The following is an 18,020-nucleotide window of genomic DNA, read 5'->3' as shown; positions in this document are numbered from 1 at the left end:
AGGTATGCGTGAGAAGAGCTGGACTTAAAGACGAGACGAACAGCAGTAATTTACAAATCGACTAAAAACAATCACACAGCCATGTCGACTGAGGAGAACTTTATTTAGTCAAACAGTAAAACTCTTGATTATAGTCCGAGGAATGTTACAATTGTTTTTTTGTTTTTTTTTACTTTTGCCTTCAACCCTTTTCAAATGGTGTTTCTGCACAACCAGAAACCGGTGGTCCCCTCCAACCAAAAAGTGCTCATGGTCCTCGCTAGTAGTCACAAGCCACCAACCATGTGATAGGGGGCCAAGTCTGATTAAGACATTTCTTCTGGAAAAATCTCTAATTGACATTATTTTACAGCCACTCCGACACCAGCTTAGCATCAATCACCATTTACATTTTGTGTGGTCAGAATAAAAAGCCCAAATTCAGAGTCAACCCCAGGTTTAGGGAGGCGAGGCGTCCGTGGAGGAGGGAGTCTCTGCAGGAGTTGGATCAGGGAGGGGAGGCTCTCATGTCTTGGACCCTTTTCTCTTTGAGTTGAAGGAGGTAAAGAGGGCGGGGTGACGCCGCGGAGGTCCCGTCAACGTGGAGAGAGATGTCTGACTCGCACACTACTGGCCGTTTTTCACGTTCAGCATTTTCTCCTGAGGGGCAGAGAAGAGAGTGAGAGTCAGCGTTGCACTTCTAGGCGAACACAAACAAAGCGAGCGTGTGCTTCCCCTGCAGAGGCACAGGCCAGGCCGACCAGCCGGCCACAAAACCTTCAACAGTTCTTTATTTATCCAGCGTTTTCTAAATTAACCGTGCTGTTCAGAGCTTCTGTTTCAAATACCTCCTCATGCATATCAATATCAAATTATTTGGAATAATACTCCACAATTCTTTTATGATAAAGTAGTATTTACTGGTTTTTGTTATGGGCCTAATACTAATACTATGGGCCTCCTTGACTAAAAATTCCTTTGTCGTGATGCTGCATTGAATTTTTTTCTCCAACCCCAGAAAGATAAAGTGCAGCAGTGAATCAAGAACAGAGTTCATGTAGTGCGACGACAGAGGAACGTTATCTTATTAACTTCTTACAACCCATTTCTATGCATTAAATGTGCAGCTTATTAAACATCCGCTCCCTGTGTCTTACTTTGATCATGGTCTCCAGCTTGATGGCGTCTGCAGCGAACTTGCGGATGCCGTCAGAGAGTTTCTCCACGGCCATGCGGTCCTCGTTGTGCTGCCAGCGGAAAGCCTTCTCATCCAGGTGGATCTTCTCCAGGTCGCAGGCCTTAGCTGCAAAAACAAACCATTAGTCCGGCGTTACGCGTGAAACGTTCTACACGACTTTGGTTCTACACAACCAGGTTTCGTAGGAGTCGCTCTGTGCATCAGGTCTCGCAGTTGAAAAGTAAAGATCAAACAGGTCCAACTCATTCAACAACCGATTAGAGCTCTGTTTGATCTCATGTGACTCCACAGTTTGGAGGAGACCATTTGATCAAAAATATTATCTCTAGATGACAATGGACAGACTTCTGACATGAACAAGGAAACCTGCATTATTGATTATTCTGAAGGTTGGACAATTTTATGTCATTAGTCTCCAATTTTTGTGATTATTACTCCGTAATGTTAATTAATGTTATTATGGACTCAACTTATAAGTAACGGTAGCTACAAGGTGTAGGCTACTGTATGTGATTATGGATTTTATTTAATCCCAAACAGATGGAAAAGTAAGGAGAATAAGCACATACACAGAACTTATATATTATGTATGTCATTATCATTAATCTCACTGGTTACTGCATGTAGTATTGACGGCATCTGCAGACCTCGCAGTGCTCCCATTTCAGTGCCTGCCCAGGTGGTTCTATTTTTGCCTTTTGCAGGTAAAATAATCTTGAACAGTTGTGTGATGCAATCTGAAACTACCATGCTTTGCCAAGCCCTGACAGTGTAATTAAATCCCATAAAATATCTGCTACTGTAAAACGAAACCCTCATATAATCTTACTAAACAATGCTAAACATAGAAAAAATGCTAGGGCTGGTCAAGAAGACCAGGATACAGGTGTACAATTACTTCATGTCAACAAAAGCAGTTTTGATTTTTTGGCAGACTCATAAGATTAACTCGTGAGAAATTGAGGAAATACTCTATTTACCAGGGTTTTTCTTACGACCTAGACTGTTACAAGCTGTTTTGGAGACATTCATTCAGTATTAATGAGCTGCTGCTCCACAGGCCTGCTAAAGCACAGTTGGCCATGCTTTTATGTGACTTGTGAATTTGCGCATAACACAGTTTGATGGAAAACTAACTGCTGATAAGTCTGCATATCAGCAAGGAGAAAATGCAATGAAGACTGATGGAAATTTAGATTTATTTTAATAAATGATGATGTAATAGGACTTTTGGCGTGTGCTTCTGCTCTGTTGAATGTCAGCAAACACGGCAGTGGATCAAAGTACATGTAATACACCCCGTCCACCCTTCAGTGTTTTGATGGTCACACATTACCTTTCTGCTCGTTGAGCATCTCGGACACGGTGCTGTGGTCCTGGCTCAGCTCTCCCAGCAGGGCGGGGGAGATGGTGAGCAGGTCGCAGCCGGCCAGCGCCTTCACCTGGCCCGTGTTCCTGAAGGAGGCTCCCATCACCACGGTGGTGTAGCCGAACTTCTTGTAGTAGTTGTAGATCTTGGTGACGCTCAGCACACCTTGAGGAGGAGAAGAAGAAAATCAGGACAGACGGAGGATTAAGATGCAAGGTTTCTGAGCTGGACAGATGATGCACAAAATCTAAATTTGATGACTTGAGTGGACACCAGAGTTATTATAGTTTAGTATTTTTTATTCATTTTTACTTAAGTTTTTGTTATTTTTTTTTTCAAGTTTAGTTGGAGTTGAGTTTTTCTTCGTGTCAGTGTTAGTGCGAGTTAGTTTTTTTTTTTTTTTTTTTTTTTTTTAAATTCTAATCTGGGCAGTGTTAGGGAGTCACTGCCTTCACAAAGTCAATACCTATTCTGACAGTCATGTCGACGTCCCAGCCTCAATAAATATCAGCACCAACGCAAAGTCATGCTGGTTGTGCTCACATTTCACCAAACTGACTAAAACTGACTAAAACTAGAGATATTTCTGTATATTTTTTATTTTGTTTTAATTAGTTTGTATGTACACCATCAATTAAGTTTGTCCTTTTTTCCTTAAGTCTACATTTTTTTTTATTTTAGTTAACTAAAATGTTTTTTCACACCTAGTTTTAGTTTTGAGTTTCGTTTTAGTGAGCTATAATAACCTTGGTAGACACACAACCTCTCAGGGAACAGTTTGGGTTGTGACAGGAAGTCACAGTTCCTTTATTAGAGATGGTCATGGTCCAAAGTGTCAAAGTATTTTTTATCATAAGCAGTACTTTCAAAATGTTCATTTTCTTCAGACTCTGCAGACACAGACTTTTAGGCCAGACTCACAACACGATATCACACTTTAGATGTACCACACATCTTTTTTTTTTTCAAGATCAGGGTGAAAACAGCACGTCCGTGAGAAGGTCATCACATCATGTCCCGATCTCCTGGTTCTGTCTGGGACAGTCTGAGATGTCCCGCTCGTTTTCCAACACTTTTGTTGCTGCTCGTGTGAGAAGGTTCACCGAGCCAATTTGTTATACAGTCCAATTAGACGGCAGCAGGATATGACATCACGCTTTGCTGCATAAATACAGCAGGCATGACTGAAAGTTGTTTTATGGAAACTGTCTCACCTCCAACTTTATTTGCAATTCTGACTAAACTAACCATGTACACACTGAAGCCCTAGTCATCTTTGTATCTGTCCATCTGCATGTGGGGGGAAAAAAACAAAACAGAACATGGCCACTTGATGCAGAATTCTTGCAGTCTTTACATTTGGATCTCCGTCTTGTGGGCTTTAGTCCCACAAGATCAGACTGAAACTTCAGCGTCTCCTCAGCTCTGTTTGAAGTCAGTCCCCTGTCCCTTAGTCTTGTAATATGCAAATTCATGTTGTCACTTCATCCTAAAGCGTTTTGATGCAAGATGGGATTTGGTAGCTCAGTAACTCAGCAAATGAAAGCTGTTCTGCAACATTTAGTCCTGTAATGTGCTTCTGGCATTAGTTGGGCTCTTTTGATTAGGGAGCAGACCTAACATTTATTTCAAGAGAGTAAAAACAAGCTGATTAACCGTGGGAAAAACAAATCTGATGATGAAGATGATGCCTTTATACTCCGCTGCCCATATTTATCAACCACATAACAAATTATTTGATCACGGTAAACAACTACAGAATTTGATAACTCGTTAAGAAAGGCGTGGATGGGAGTAATTAGTTGAATCTGCAATTACCTTCCTGTTTGACTGAATTAATTCACTATGCTGAATATAAAACTAAATCTTGCTGGTTAATGCCCCCTTTTTAATACTAGTGGCTGATGGTTTTGATTGGTGGTGTGTAGCACAATGAGTTCGGTTCAAACCAACCACCAAAACCTTCATTGAGCTTGGTGGTAGCAGAGACGGCTCCTCTAGTGCCATCTAGTGTACGGCTCCAGAAAAAAAAAGGAAACCTGGTTCACCTCCATACAGGTCAACGTGACCACAAATCAGTAAAAGTAAAAACTTAATGATCTTTTTTTCTCCAAGAAAATTAAGATCTCAGTGGTCAGGATTAGGACACAGGTTATTTCAGTCTGTCAGTAGTGTTTTTTTTTAAACCATTTAAGAACCTGATTGTCAATGCTGGGTTAGTATCACATTGTAAATATAGCCTGCTCTCAATTTAACTGTGTCAGACCATCAAAGGATTCTGCTCTCCACTTTCCGTCACCGTGATGTGGCTACAAAAAAAAAAAAAAAAAAAAAAACACTAACACGGCAGCGACAGCACACAATCTCCTAGCTTCATAGTGACCAATCAGAAACCAACGGCTGACTTCACAATCACATCATCGGCTATTATTTACAGTTCATGACCCCACCCAGCAAAATCCTATTCCTGTGGTCAAAAAGAGAGATTATTCTTGCTAAACGGTACCTTGCCATTTGTGTAGCCACTTTCCACCGCAGAGAAACTCACATACTCAAGCAAGTTGTATACAGCAAGTTATATTCAGTTTCGTAGTTTTGTATTTATTTGTGAATGCAACTCTGACTGTAGCTGATTACCTGGGTCCTCGTGTGGCTCAAAGCTCTTGCGGTCTGTGTTTTCTTTGAACCAGTCGAGGATTCTGCCCACGAAAGGAGAGATGAGGGTGACCTTCGCCTCTGCACAGGCCACAGCCTGAGCAAACGAGAACAGCAGGGTCATGTTGCAGTGAACGCCATGCTTCTCCTCCAGCACCCTGCGCAAGAAAACAAACAGGTAGATGTTATCTGAAACCATCACGGACTTGTGGACTCGACCAGGCGAGCTTCCATTACTTCTGATTTACACCGCTATACCAGTTGAATGTAAGTCAGCTGAAATTAATAAGAAATAAAATACACACTTGGCACAGCCAGTCCAATCATATGGACATGAGAATCAGACCTGGTGACCATATGACTTTAGCAATTTCCTAAACTGAAAAGATTTCTTACAAAACCTCCATTAAGGTCTTCAAAAATAATTATTTTTTCCAAAAAAGGAGTAACACAGAAGTATTTGGGCAACAAAGGCTCTGCACACATTGGCATCACATGCTTACTTGCCGGCCTGGATGCCCTCCCATGTGGACGACAGCTTGATAAGGACGCGCTCCTTGCTGATGCCTGCCTCTTCATAAAGTGCAATGAGCCTCAAGGCTCTGGCAATCATTTTATCTGCATCAAAGGACAGCCTGTTTGGGGAAACCACAGAACATTGATTGGTCTGACAGCTACACTGTGCATCACAGACTGTGGGATGTACAAGCAAGTTAACGGAAATTTCCAACAACATTGCCGGACCCTGTTTGTAACAAGTTCTTCCATCTGCCTGGCTTGTGTATCGAGCCCCGTTTCCACCTGGCATTAAAATACATCTGTGGTGATCCGATCACAAGTGGACAGTGCTAAGTCCTCCAAATTTAACAGGTAACTGGCATTTTAACAAAACGAAGCATCCTTGGTCACTCCAGCCTCATTTTAATGCACCATCAATTACTTATGACGTTTCACATATGTATATTATTACAGGCTCGACCCGATCACATTGTTTCAGACTCAGATTATTTAATTACTCCTCTGGGTTTGATGGGTGGGGTTCTCCCCTGCGGTGGCTGGTGTAAATCAACCTGATGTTCAACTTGAATGTATGAATGTGCAGATGGGTAGGGACTCACTGCTGTGGCTCTGATGTGATAGGCAAGGTTTAAAAAAAAAAAAACAACTTTATAAATTATAAATATATATATATATATAAATACTAAAAACAACAACACCCTGATGAATGTGAAACCAGCATCAGGTGGACAGTTTGTGTTTTTTTTCATTAAGCACCTGCTTTAAAGCCGAGCTGCACTTTTCTGCTGGAAAAGTGGCAGTCTGGCCGGTGTCGGGGTGTCGGGCTGGACCAGAGCTGAAGACAGTGGACGGCAGGTGAGTGGGGCGGTCCTTCAATGCGTCCTGGGTCACCTGTCTGTTTATACCTCAAGTGCGATGTGGACAAAAGTGTCTCAAGCCTCTGAAAGTGGCCTTATTGATCAGATGTCATGACACAATGAGGACGCATCGAGTGCTGCTCACACCTGAACATACAGGTGTCAGCTTGTGATCGGATCACGCAGGACGGCTGTTGATGCCAGGTGGAAACAGGGCCTAAGAAAAACTGCTCTTCCTCCTATTAACTTACACTGGAGTCTCATTTAGTAATCGTACACAATAAATTACAAATGCTCCCAACCATCTCATAGAACATGCCACCTGATTAGATTTACACAAATGTATAGCTTGCATGTAAAATGTGCAGAACAAGCAGCTTTTCTGGTTGTTCTGGTTCATCTCAGCCTCTTGCCAAAACCATCATTACATAAGTGTATGCGCTCGCAGTGCAATTCAAGTTCACAGGGATATTGAGAAACAACTCTAGGGGGAAAAAAAAGGTTTTTGCATCGGTATGGAAGAATTAATTTGATTCAATTTCCTTTGTATCATAAAAAGGTAAATCCAGTTTTGACACTGTAACACAGAAATGAAAATTGATCTACAGAATCCTGCTGATTCCACTGAGACCCAAGCACAGCTTTTGGCAACTGATTTGCTTTTTTCCCAGTGGCTGAACCCAGCAGCTGCATGTGTCAACAGTACAGGACAGGTTTGTCAGTCGATAGAAATTTCAAACTTTAGGGCATTTTGATTGGCCTGCTTATTGATCACAGGTGATGAAACTAAAGGTTCAGTTCTTGGGCTGATACTGTGCACTCTCATAAAGCACTTTTCAATAAAATAGGACAATGAGATAGCAGTAACTCATAGGGGAAAAGAAAACGAATGTAGAAAAATAAACTAGTTACAGTGTCAAGAACGCAATGAATAGAATAAATCAGGCAGAGTAAAATAAGACATCAAGGTCTGTTATTTTACTCTGCATTATTTATTCCATTCAATGAGAATAAACAAGGATATACAGAGTCTTAGATGCAAAGTACCACTCTTATCTAAAGTGACGTAAAAGTCAGTCTATTAATTACAGCAAGTCAAGGCTGACCTCCAGGAAGCAGCGACTAGTGATGCTGCGTCTGCAGAGAAACGTGCACTGCAAGGCGGACTGAGAGGCATGAAGCTCTGCTGGAACTTCCAGTGAGATACCGTTCACAATTAAAATGAGGCCGAAACAAACTGACCAGAGAACTTAACACCTGTGCAACTTAGAAGAGCAATTTTAGCTGTACTTTGGATGGGTGTGGGATTACGCTCGCTTCTGCATGTGCTCAACTGGCACATATTGTAGTTACATCCGAATTATCACTAAAATCCTGCAGAAGCACAAAGGATAATTTTTAAGTTTGGCTTTGATGAAGAGCCAGTAATAGTTAATTTATTGTTTGTTTTCACAGCTACACAGCTGGTGCAACAGCCAGTAGCTACTACAGATCCACCCACATTTCTTGATGCTCTCCCATCGCCGTTACATGAAAAGCCGCAAGTAGTCATATCCAAATGGAGCGCACCTATAGCTAACTGAGATCCTGTGAGACAGTGAGTTTCATTACAGCTCGTAGAGGTGCTAATAAAATAGAGCAAAAAGAATATGAAAAGACCTTATGATACATTTTAGTTTAAGAAGTGATTTAATAGATGGTTTTTACTAACATTATTCTTTGCTCATATTTCTCAGAGGCACAGAATCACTTCACTGCTGCGCCAGCGATACTTGGCTGTATCTCCGGTATTACAAGTGTGTTAGATGATGTCAAGGACTTTCTCAGCCCAAGGTAATAAAGGTTCTTGAGTCCCAGAGTTGTCTGACTGCTCCTGTATCCCAACATTTTAAACTTGCCTTTGGGAAACATTTTAGTTTTTTTTTTTTAGGTTTTTTTAAATTCAACTCCAAAACTTAGCCTAATATGGCTTTACACCATCTCGCTCTGACTTTTGTAATGCCTCTGCTCTTCTGTTGCAACTGTGAAGCCACAGCTCGACTCCAGATTGTGTAAAGTTCTGCTAACATGTCAGCTTGTGAAAGACAAAACACAAGATCATATTCACTTGTTGTCAGGTCAAAACCTTGAATCCCCCCAAAAAATGCCAAATTTCAAGAACCAAGAAAAAGCAGCCTCACTGTTTGGCTTGCCAGCATTCACTCTTCCTACCTTGCATCCACCTCAGTGGAGACACGGCCTGGGATCTTCTTCAGGATCTCCAGACCAAAGCTGACAAACAGCTTGTCCATGGTGTTGGTCACCTGCTCCTCTTCGGTTCTGAGCAGGGAGCAGAAATTATGAGGCTAGTTAACTTCATATTAAAACTTCATTCTAAAGTAGGAAACTTACAAGATTTGGGCACCGTGTTATGATTATAGCATTACTTAAGAGACAGAAATGGCTCCAGCACATTCTGGAAGGCTTACTTTAAATTAAGGGATCTGTCAAAACCTTAAAGAGGAACTGTGTTCTCCACACTGTAAACCCACAGGTTTAGTAACAGCTACACAACCTGACACAAGTCTCCCCTTTCCTTAGTGAAAGACTATTACTTTCATCTTCTTTGAGCTTAAGAGTAATCCAATTGTTGGTTAAGGAGGTGCGCAGCTAAAGAATGACTTTGAAAGCTCTGGGTGCTTGGCTTTAACTTGTGTGTGTGTGTGTGTGACCACTTACCCGCCTTTGGCGATGCCGTATTTAATGGCCTGGTCGACGAGGTGCTGGTAGGCTGGCATCTTGGAGGCAGCCAGGATGAGAGAAGGGTTGGTGGTGGCATCCTGAGGCTTGTACTCATCAATGGCTGCAGGACAAGAAGAAATCAAATACAGACACACACACACACACACACACACACACTAAAGTCAGCCTGAGTTCAGTACATGTCACATGGTTCATGCATTAACACCCACAGGCACAAAGATGGTTCATGCTTGATGCTATAAATAATCAACAAGAGTAAAATGGGAAAAAAAAAATATTTCAGTGGCAGGATTGATTTGCTGGATTACTAACCAAGCACCGACTCCCTAATTCTCAGTGTACTGGTAGGAGACATGCCAGTTTATGACTGACTCATTTGGGGATTGATTTATGATCCATTTAAGAATTTACACAAAATTAACATTGCACTATCATGACTACAGTAAAAGTATCAGTCATTTTGGTCCCTCAGTCAGGACTTCAGTCAGATATTGACAATGAAAGTAACATTACTACTGTTTTACTCAAATTCATAGCTTATAAAAATGTAATGAGTCAAAGAGTTGTTTTTAGTTTGTTAAAACATCCAGTATATTGATAAATGATGGTGTAAATGTTACACTGGCCTGTGACAGCACAAAAAATATGGAGGGATTTTTAGTATTGCCCTTCAAAAATCCATCTCTGGCCAAGCAGATTTGTTTGACTGGCGCTTAACAAAATGTTCAGTAAAAAGCCAAAGCAGCTCCATTTCTGTAATCACATTTAATTTTGCTAGAGCTCATTAATCTAAAGTAGGCTAAGAGGTAATAGTTTAAGTCACAGTGAGTCACACTGATTCAGCTCCAAACTGCTGCTGTAAGGTACTAACTGTACAACAGCGCCATCTGTAGGACAAAAGTATCTGTATGAAGATGACCTCCACCTGGCCACACCGCCCTTTGAACTACTCAGAGCCACAAGCAGCCAGTGTTTCTCTTCTGACCACATAAAGACTCCAACACAGCTCCTCCTAGAATATGGTATAACTTCTGGTGGTGTTTTCTTTACTTAAGTTTTTTTTTAATGTTTTATTAGACTTTTAGTTTATTCCTAAAGGTCGACTATATTCTCCTGCAATTTTTTTGACCAATACAGCATAAAAGCCATTCAAACTAGTGATGTTACAACATAGGCATCTTAAAATTAAGGGAGACATACAAACTGCCAAAAAAAATTTAAGGGACCCAGAAACCACAAATTTAGGCATCTCTCCTAAATAAACAACTGTTGTTTATTTATACCAATGAAAAAATAAATCTCATTTCCCAAAATGTGAATCCAAGACTAAATACTCACGAATGTCTATTGGGAGCTATAATGTATAGTGATAGATACAATCTTTAAATGACCAATGAGTTAACCCTACTATTATCTTTGGGGTCAATTCAATACTTAACGCCTCAAAACACATGACTGATGACCTTTTGCTTCATATGTGTTGAGTTTCCCTAATTTAATGGGGAGTGGGGAACATATGTTTTGTATGCATAGGCTTTTTAAGCTACATAAAACAAACATTTTACCCAAATTTGCTTCAGGGGTTCCTTATGCTTTAGGGCCCTTAACCATATGTATTTATATATTAAAGCTGTTTATGGCATTTCTGGTTTATTTGACCGTCACAGTAGAGAGAGATAGGAAAGGCAGGGGAGAGAGAGAGAGGGTGAAATGCAGCAAAAGGCCTGAGGCTGGATTTGAACCAAGGATGCTGTGATCAGGACTTAGCACATGGTACGTGTTCTTCTCTGGTGAGTTACCGAGGTGTCCCAATCATCATTATAATAAATCATTTTCTAAAGGTTTAAATTACTGGGGTCAAACTGACCCCAATTGATAAAACATGTTAGTAAATTTGAAGGTAACAGATGAGTTAAATAACCCCTAAAATCTGAATGCCCAAACCTTGTGAGGCATGTTGTCTGTCATCTTCAGTAGTTAAACAGAACTGTGTTATTTTAAAAAAGGGCCTGTGAACAACAAATTTATGTTGTGTGATCCAGGGGACCATCAGGCCATTTAGTGGAGCACAGGGGCATTGTGTGAGCAGTCGAATGTACCAGCTGAGCCCATCATGCTGCTGCCAGAGCTTCCTCTGCAGAAAGAACAAAGGCAGCCTCTGTTCCCTAAAGGACCAGTTATCGCTCACTAGTGACCGCCCGCTCTCAAACACAAAAAAAACAAAAAAATTGGATCCTCCCTCGAGTCCATGGGTTTGGATCTAGTTGTTATCTACAGTTCAACAAAGACTCTGTAAATACCAGAACAGCTAAAACACCAATCAGTGGGTTTTGTCATCACTACACATCCAATCTTTGTTCAAACCCACAGAATATTATTTTAAATTTTTGTGGAGCTCATAAGACACCAAATCATGCTGGATTCCAAGGGAAATGTGTATAAAATGAAACAAGTCATGTAGATATTTTCTATCTGATGCAGAGACAGAATATGTAGGTGACATTGAGCAACAATATGGAAAAGAGTTTTTTTTTTTTTTTAAATGGAAAATAAAGGAGTTTAAGGGGTGAAGAAGATGGGGTCTGGGAACTTGCAAATATTGCTACTGTTTAATCTGTTATCCTGGGAGAGGACATACTCCCAGGGTAGTAGCTTTCCCACGGGTGTCTCATCTTCATCAGCACCAAGCATCTCAAAACTTTCATACTGAGGAAAGACACCAAACATGTCCTGCTGAATTCCAAGGGAAATGTGTATAAAACGATGCCCAAGACATGTGGATGTTTTCTATTTGATGTGATGCTGCAGCCGTGGAACACTGGCATCTTGGCTTTGAATATTTCACTCGATATCAGTGTGATGTAACTTTAATGAAGCTGCACCCTGCAGAGACACAACATGGACGTGATCTTGCCCTACAATATGGAAAAATATTTTGCTTTTTTCTAACTTTGAAGCTACTTCAGGGGAGATTTACAGGAAAAAACAGAGTTCAGGGGGATAAACATGCTAGCCTCCCACCCAAAAGGTTGTCTGTGTCATCCTATTGTATGTGAGATTACAATATGGAGAAAATAAAATGTTTATTCTAACTAAGCTATTTAAAGAGCTAGGATTAACAATGAAGCCCTGCAACCAGCAGTTATATAATGTCGTGACACTCCGGTAAAATATGGACAAAGGATTTTTCCATTCTTTTTTGAAGTTATTTAAGTGGCAATTTGATGGAAAACATGAGTTTGAGGGGTCTGGGAACTGCCTGGGGTTTCAAGGACAGGGAGGAACTGTTTGTGCTTGCTGCTGTTATTTAATCAGCTAGCCTGGTAAATGCATCCCTCCCAAGATAGTGGCTCCACTATGGGTGTCACTTCTTAAATCAGCACTAAGCATTCTGTGTCAGATCTCAAACAATCCCAGCGCACATTTCTAACACATGAACCCTGATGTGAATGCATGTCTTTTTTTATTTCTTAAAAACAGCATCAGCAACCCTGCAGGCTAATTAGTTACCAAGTAGCCTGCATGTCCTGTTGCAACATGTTTCCAATACAGTGACACTCGCCCCCAAATCTATTGTAAACCTTTGCATTTCCCCACATAGACAATAAGTTAAGCAAGAGTGTGGCGTTACTCTCAGCCATCCTGTCACAATTCATGTACCAAAGAGCACAGTCGCTACTTCATTTGAACAAGCCTGTGCCTGCAGCCACTGAGAAACCAGCCAACGTTACAACATTCATGTAGAGCCTGGATTACACAAATCAGACCTACTTGTGCATTTAAAAAAAAAAAAAAAAAAAAAAAGGAAAAAACTTTTAAAAAACGCACAAGCTAGGCAAAGCTTGAACAAGAATTCTCTCTTAGCTCTGTCACAAAGTCTGAGCAAGAGTACGTATGTTTTCCTGAGACTGAGCTCATCTGAACAGCCCGTTATATTCCCATGTCATGTTTCAGAGTTATATAAACAGTCATTTGGCAAAATAATTTACCTGCCTCAACACATACTAAACATGTCTACACTAGGTGAAATCAATTTGAGTATACTGTGATGGAAAAAGACAGCCTAATCCTGAAATATGGCTACTGCATGAGCCTCTCTGGGTGTTTTCACACTTTGTGCACTTCAGCTCTTCAAGTGGATTCGGATCACTGACTCAGCAAACTCTGGACACACGTGAGCATGCCACACGAACTTAACTTGCCAAATAAAATTGTTGAATTATCGAAATTAAAAGAATTGGAAAGGCACATTTGCCTCTTTCTAGTATTTCCTGTTTCACCATTTTAGCTCTACATAATTCTAATATATCCCTGGGCTTTCTAACACACGTGTGGAAAACACTGAAAAATGGTCTGATATCTTGTCTGTGCTTGTAGAGCAGAAAACAGAGCCGAGTCCTCTTTGAGGTCCACTCACAATGTGAACACAAAGGGGACTGAGTTCATTGTCAGCTGGGTCACCTTTTGGTTCACCTAAAAAAAAAGGACTGGGCTTGGTTAATTAAAGAAAAAAAAAAAAACTATGTGAAAACACCCCCGTCTTGACAGGTGGATGAGCCAATCAATCCCTGTAACTTGAAACATTATGCTTAGTGCAAAAACTGCACTGTACCAACAAGCAGACACTTAAGACTTTAGTAACTAGAAAATAATTAGGGGTGGGGAGAAAATCTCTAAGTCCTGTGACTCTTACTGACTTGATTTTAAGATATTGGTATCATATGAAACTACATGACCTAAGGCATCCATTGATACCATGCATGTCATGCTATGTTGTCTGCAAGGGGAATAAATATCACTCCAAAGTTGGACTCAATTTTAGCAACGGAAAATCTGGCATAGCCATTTCTAGCGGGGTCCCTTGACCTCTGACCTCTAGATCTCTGAATGAAAATGGGTTCTCTGGGCAGCCACGGCTCTCCCCTTTGCAGACATGCCCACCTTCTGCTAATTCCATGCAGTTTGGGCCACAAACCATGCAGGCCAAATGTGTTGAGCCACATTTGATTCATGTGTGATGGTGTTAGCCCCTATAGGAGCCATTTCATTGCAGTCAGACCATTTTTTTTTCCAAACTTGACATCAGTGTAAAAAAAAAAAAAAAAAAAAGACCTATTGTGACCTTTAGGATTATCACAGCTTCATGAAACTTTACAACCACAAACTAGAGAATTCAAAAACCAAAAAATACAACAAATCTAAATATTGAATCACAATACATTAGAATCGCACCCAAGTATCAAATCAGGAGACAGGCACATCGTTCCAGCCATACTAATAATTAAACCAAAAATAAAAGTTGTGTTGTAACTTCCAGTATCTTGGGTTTGTTTAATTAAATCAAACAGGTTAGAGCTGACAGAGTGTGATCCAGGCTGGATGTGTCCCAGCTGGCAGCCCTGGAGCTGCACTACCCTCCTTCAGTAATGCTAGTAGCCTGTGGAGGTGTGGTGCCCCGGTCACTGCAGGCATGAATAAGGAAACCAGTTCTGTCTTGTCATCCTGACTTGCAGACCTGCCACGAGGAAACCGTCTGGCTGGTTGCGTCACCGCGTAAATACATTACCCCTCGCTGTTCCTCGTTCACTGATATTAGGTAACATGAGAATTTTCCTCATTGAGAACGGCATGCCGTTTCCTCATTTCGTTTCGCTAAGCACTCCTGGAGAACAAGCAGTCATTTTTACACCTTCTTGTTAAACTGTGCTATGAGGGTGTGAGCAACTCATAACTTTACATGACTGATAGAGCTGAGATGATACGCTCATCTCTTGATTCAATATTATCATGATACTTGGGGGCTGATTCTATATGTGCTGCAATTCTACAAGTATTCCAGTCACAAATCATTTTATCCAGTGACATCAAATTTGAAAAATGGTCTCACTACAATGAAATGGCTGCTACTGGGGCTAACATCATCACACATGAATCAAATGTGGCTCATTGAATCCACAAGAAACTCAGCTTTCCAGTCAAACCCAACGGATGCAACTCCTAGACTGTTTAGGCCCCAGTCTGCACAAATACACCATTTTACAACGGGCCAAAACAAACAAACAAACAAACAAACAAACAACACATTTGGACTGCATGGTTTGCGACCCAAACTGCATGGGATTAGCAGAAAGTGGGCATGTCTGCAAGGGGGAGAACCGTGGCTGCACAGAGAACCCATTTTCATCCAGACATCTGGAGGTCAAAGGTCAAGGGACCGTGATGAAAATGACAGACTGTGCCCCTCACCAAAATTTAGCCAAATATATTTATTGTCCTTGCGGACACCGCAGCATGACATGCATGGTACCAACGGATTCCTTACCTAGTCTAGTTTCATGCATTCAACAACAACAACAATAATAATAATAATAAAAACTATTCAAACAATCATAAACACAGAATCACAATACTTATCTCATATTCTCAGGCTACTTTATTGTATATACTTAGCCCTTATTGCCTTTAGTGTACATATTTCGCATATTTAGTCTCTATTGTATATACTTTTAATTTTATTTTTTTGTTTTTATTGATGATGCTGCTGTAACGTGTGAATTTCCCAGTCTGGGATCAATAAAGTATATCTATCTATCTATCTATCTATCTATCTATCTATCTATCTATCATGTGAATCGACTTTCCCTACTTTTGCTGACTAACTTTACACCATATGCACTTTACATAAATACACATGTACACTACGCAGCATTAAAGCGTGGTCAGCCGATTCTGCTTAGTTTAACAAAGTCACATAAAGTTACGATAATTCACTCGGTACATCCCCAATAACTTAGTTAATTAAAATGAAATTAGCAACAAGCACAACTTCATCACGGTTACCGAGCTAGCATGGTTAAAGCCGTTAAAGCTAATGTAAACTACACGGTATTAGCAACTTATGCTCGGCGGCGTTAAGAGCAAGAAAAGCGGATTATCAGCCTGGAAACCGTCATTTTAAGCGTCTGGTTAGTTGCCGATGTGTTTAGATTTTTAAAAATGAGTATGTTGATGACAGCAGCCGGCCAGCAGCGTGTGTGTGTGTGTGTTTTGCGGTGTGTGTTCGCGGTGTCGTTGCGGTGCGGCATGGCGGTCATTCACATTAACGTCGTGACGGTTGAGAGCTCGAGCCGCTTTACCGTTAAAGTCTCCCGTGTCCGCGACCACCACCGTGTGCTTCTTCAGCTGGTTCAGAGCAGACTCCATTTTCCTCCGTTTGTCCGGTGACACACTCGACATGGTGGGGAGAGACAGAGACGCTTTTATACACACACACACACACACGCACAACACGTGAGACGGGCTGGAATCTCGCACACGCGGACGCGCAGCAGCAGCAGAACAGGAAGGAACCGGCGGGAGCGCGCACCGGTCTGTCAGGCGCGGAACCCGGAAGCAGGTGAGAGTAGCACACACGTGGGTGCTGTGTTTTTAGTAAAATTCATACTCACATACACTACTCACAAAAAGTTAGGGATATTTGGCTTTTTGGTGAAATTTATGGAAAATGTAAAAAGTTCACGCTACAGTGATGTCATATCATGAAAGTAGGGCATTTAAGTAGAAGCATACACTGGTGATTTCCTCATCTCAAACAATTTCTTGAAACAAAAGCCAACAACAGTGGTGGATATACCACAACAAAAAATGTCAGTGTCAATAACTTGTCATGTGCCCTTGAGCATCAATTACAGCTTGACAACGACGTCTCATGCTGTTCACAAGTCGACTTATTGTCTGCTGAGGCATGGCATCCCACTCTTCTTGAAGGGCGGCCCTCAGGACATTGAGGTTCTGGGGTACAGAGCTCCGAGCCTCTACACGGCGACTCAGCTGATCCCATAGGTTTTCTATGGGATTCAGGTCTGGAGAAAGTGCAGGCCACTCCATTTGAGGTACCCCAGTCTCCAGCAGCCGTTCCCTAATGATACGACCTCGATGAGCTGGAGCATCAAACACCTGATGTGAATTTTGCCGTTAAACTCCTTGTTAGAGAACAGCAACTTGTGCAAAAAGTACTGAAACATTGAACAGTTGGACATATGCATTCAAAAGTTCACAGAAGGTCACATTAAGTTCACCTGTAAAGGTTATAATGCATTTTAGGTTCATCCTGAAATTTCACCCGAAAGCCAAATATCCCTAACTTTTTGTGAGTAGTGTATGTGACTTTACACACAAGAAGTAGTGAGTAAGTAATTTATTTTTCCAAGGGTCATGCACCAGAACGCGTGGGCCACCAGACACTAGAAAACATAACAGACAAGAGCAGCAACATGGGGGCGAAAGAGCAAATCCACCTCCATATGTGCCATGCAGTGGCCAAACCAGTCCAACACAAGTCTGCTTGTCATATGAGGCACGGACTGCACCTTTAACACTTCTAAACATAAAGCGTCCTCATGTTGATAAGCATTTACCTCAAACTGAGATGAAACCCTACTAAAAGACAACAGCCACCTCAGCCACAGCCTGTTCACCCTGCTGCCGTCAGGCAAAAGATACAGAAGTATCCGCTGCCGTACCACCAGACTACAGAGCAGTTTCTTCCCTCAGGCTGTGAGACTACTAAATGCACCATCTGCACTCCTCCACGTTTAATAAAATTATTAGAAAATATTTTTTTTTATTTTCTATACAATCAATGAATCAATCAAGAGGGAACCACACTTTAATTATTCAACCTGTTGTATAATGACCAATA

General features: G+C 41.2%; 2 protein-coding genes across 2 annotated transcripts in view; one reads left to right on the top strand and one right to left on the bottom strand.

The window, feature by feature from the left end:
- Positions 1 to 84: 84 nt before the first annotated feature.
- Positions 85 to 16,645, bottom strand: taldo1 (transaldolase 1). The gene is made up of 8 exons (XM_030079921.1): positions 16,456 to 16,645; positions 9,296 to 9,419; positions 8,789 to 8,896; positions 5,705 to 5,836; positions 5,184 to 5,359; positions 2,514 to 2,711; positions 1,137 to 1,282; positions 85 to 639 (listed from the first exon to the last, which is right to left on the bottom strand). Exons 1-8 carry the CDS (start codon positions 16,553 to 16,555, stop codon positions 607 to 609), a joined length of 1,017 nt encoding a protein of 338 aa, XP_029935781.1. The 5' UTR covers positions 16,556 to 16,645; the 3' UTR covers positions 85 to 606.
- The window catches only part of tspan4a (tetraspanin 4a), a 192,978-nt gene continuing 191,549 nt past the window's right edge, over positions 16,592 to 18,020 (top strand). Inside the window, exon 1 of the mRNA XM_030079938.1 lies at positions 16,592 to 16,715. The gene's annotated coding sequence lies outside the window, so the exon portion shown is untranslated. The remainder of the gene's footprint in view (positions 16,716 to 18,020) is intronic.

This window comes from Myripristis murdjan, chromosome 3, assembly GCF_902150065.1.
Source record: "Myripristis murdjan chromosome 3, fMyrMur1.1, whole genome shotgun sequence".
NCBI lineage: Eukaryota > Metazoa > Chordata > Actinopteri > Holocentriformes > Holocentridae > Myripristis > Myripristis murdjan.
This window is presented reverse-complemented; position numbering and strand designations above follow the sequence as displayed.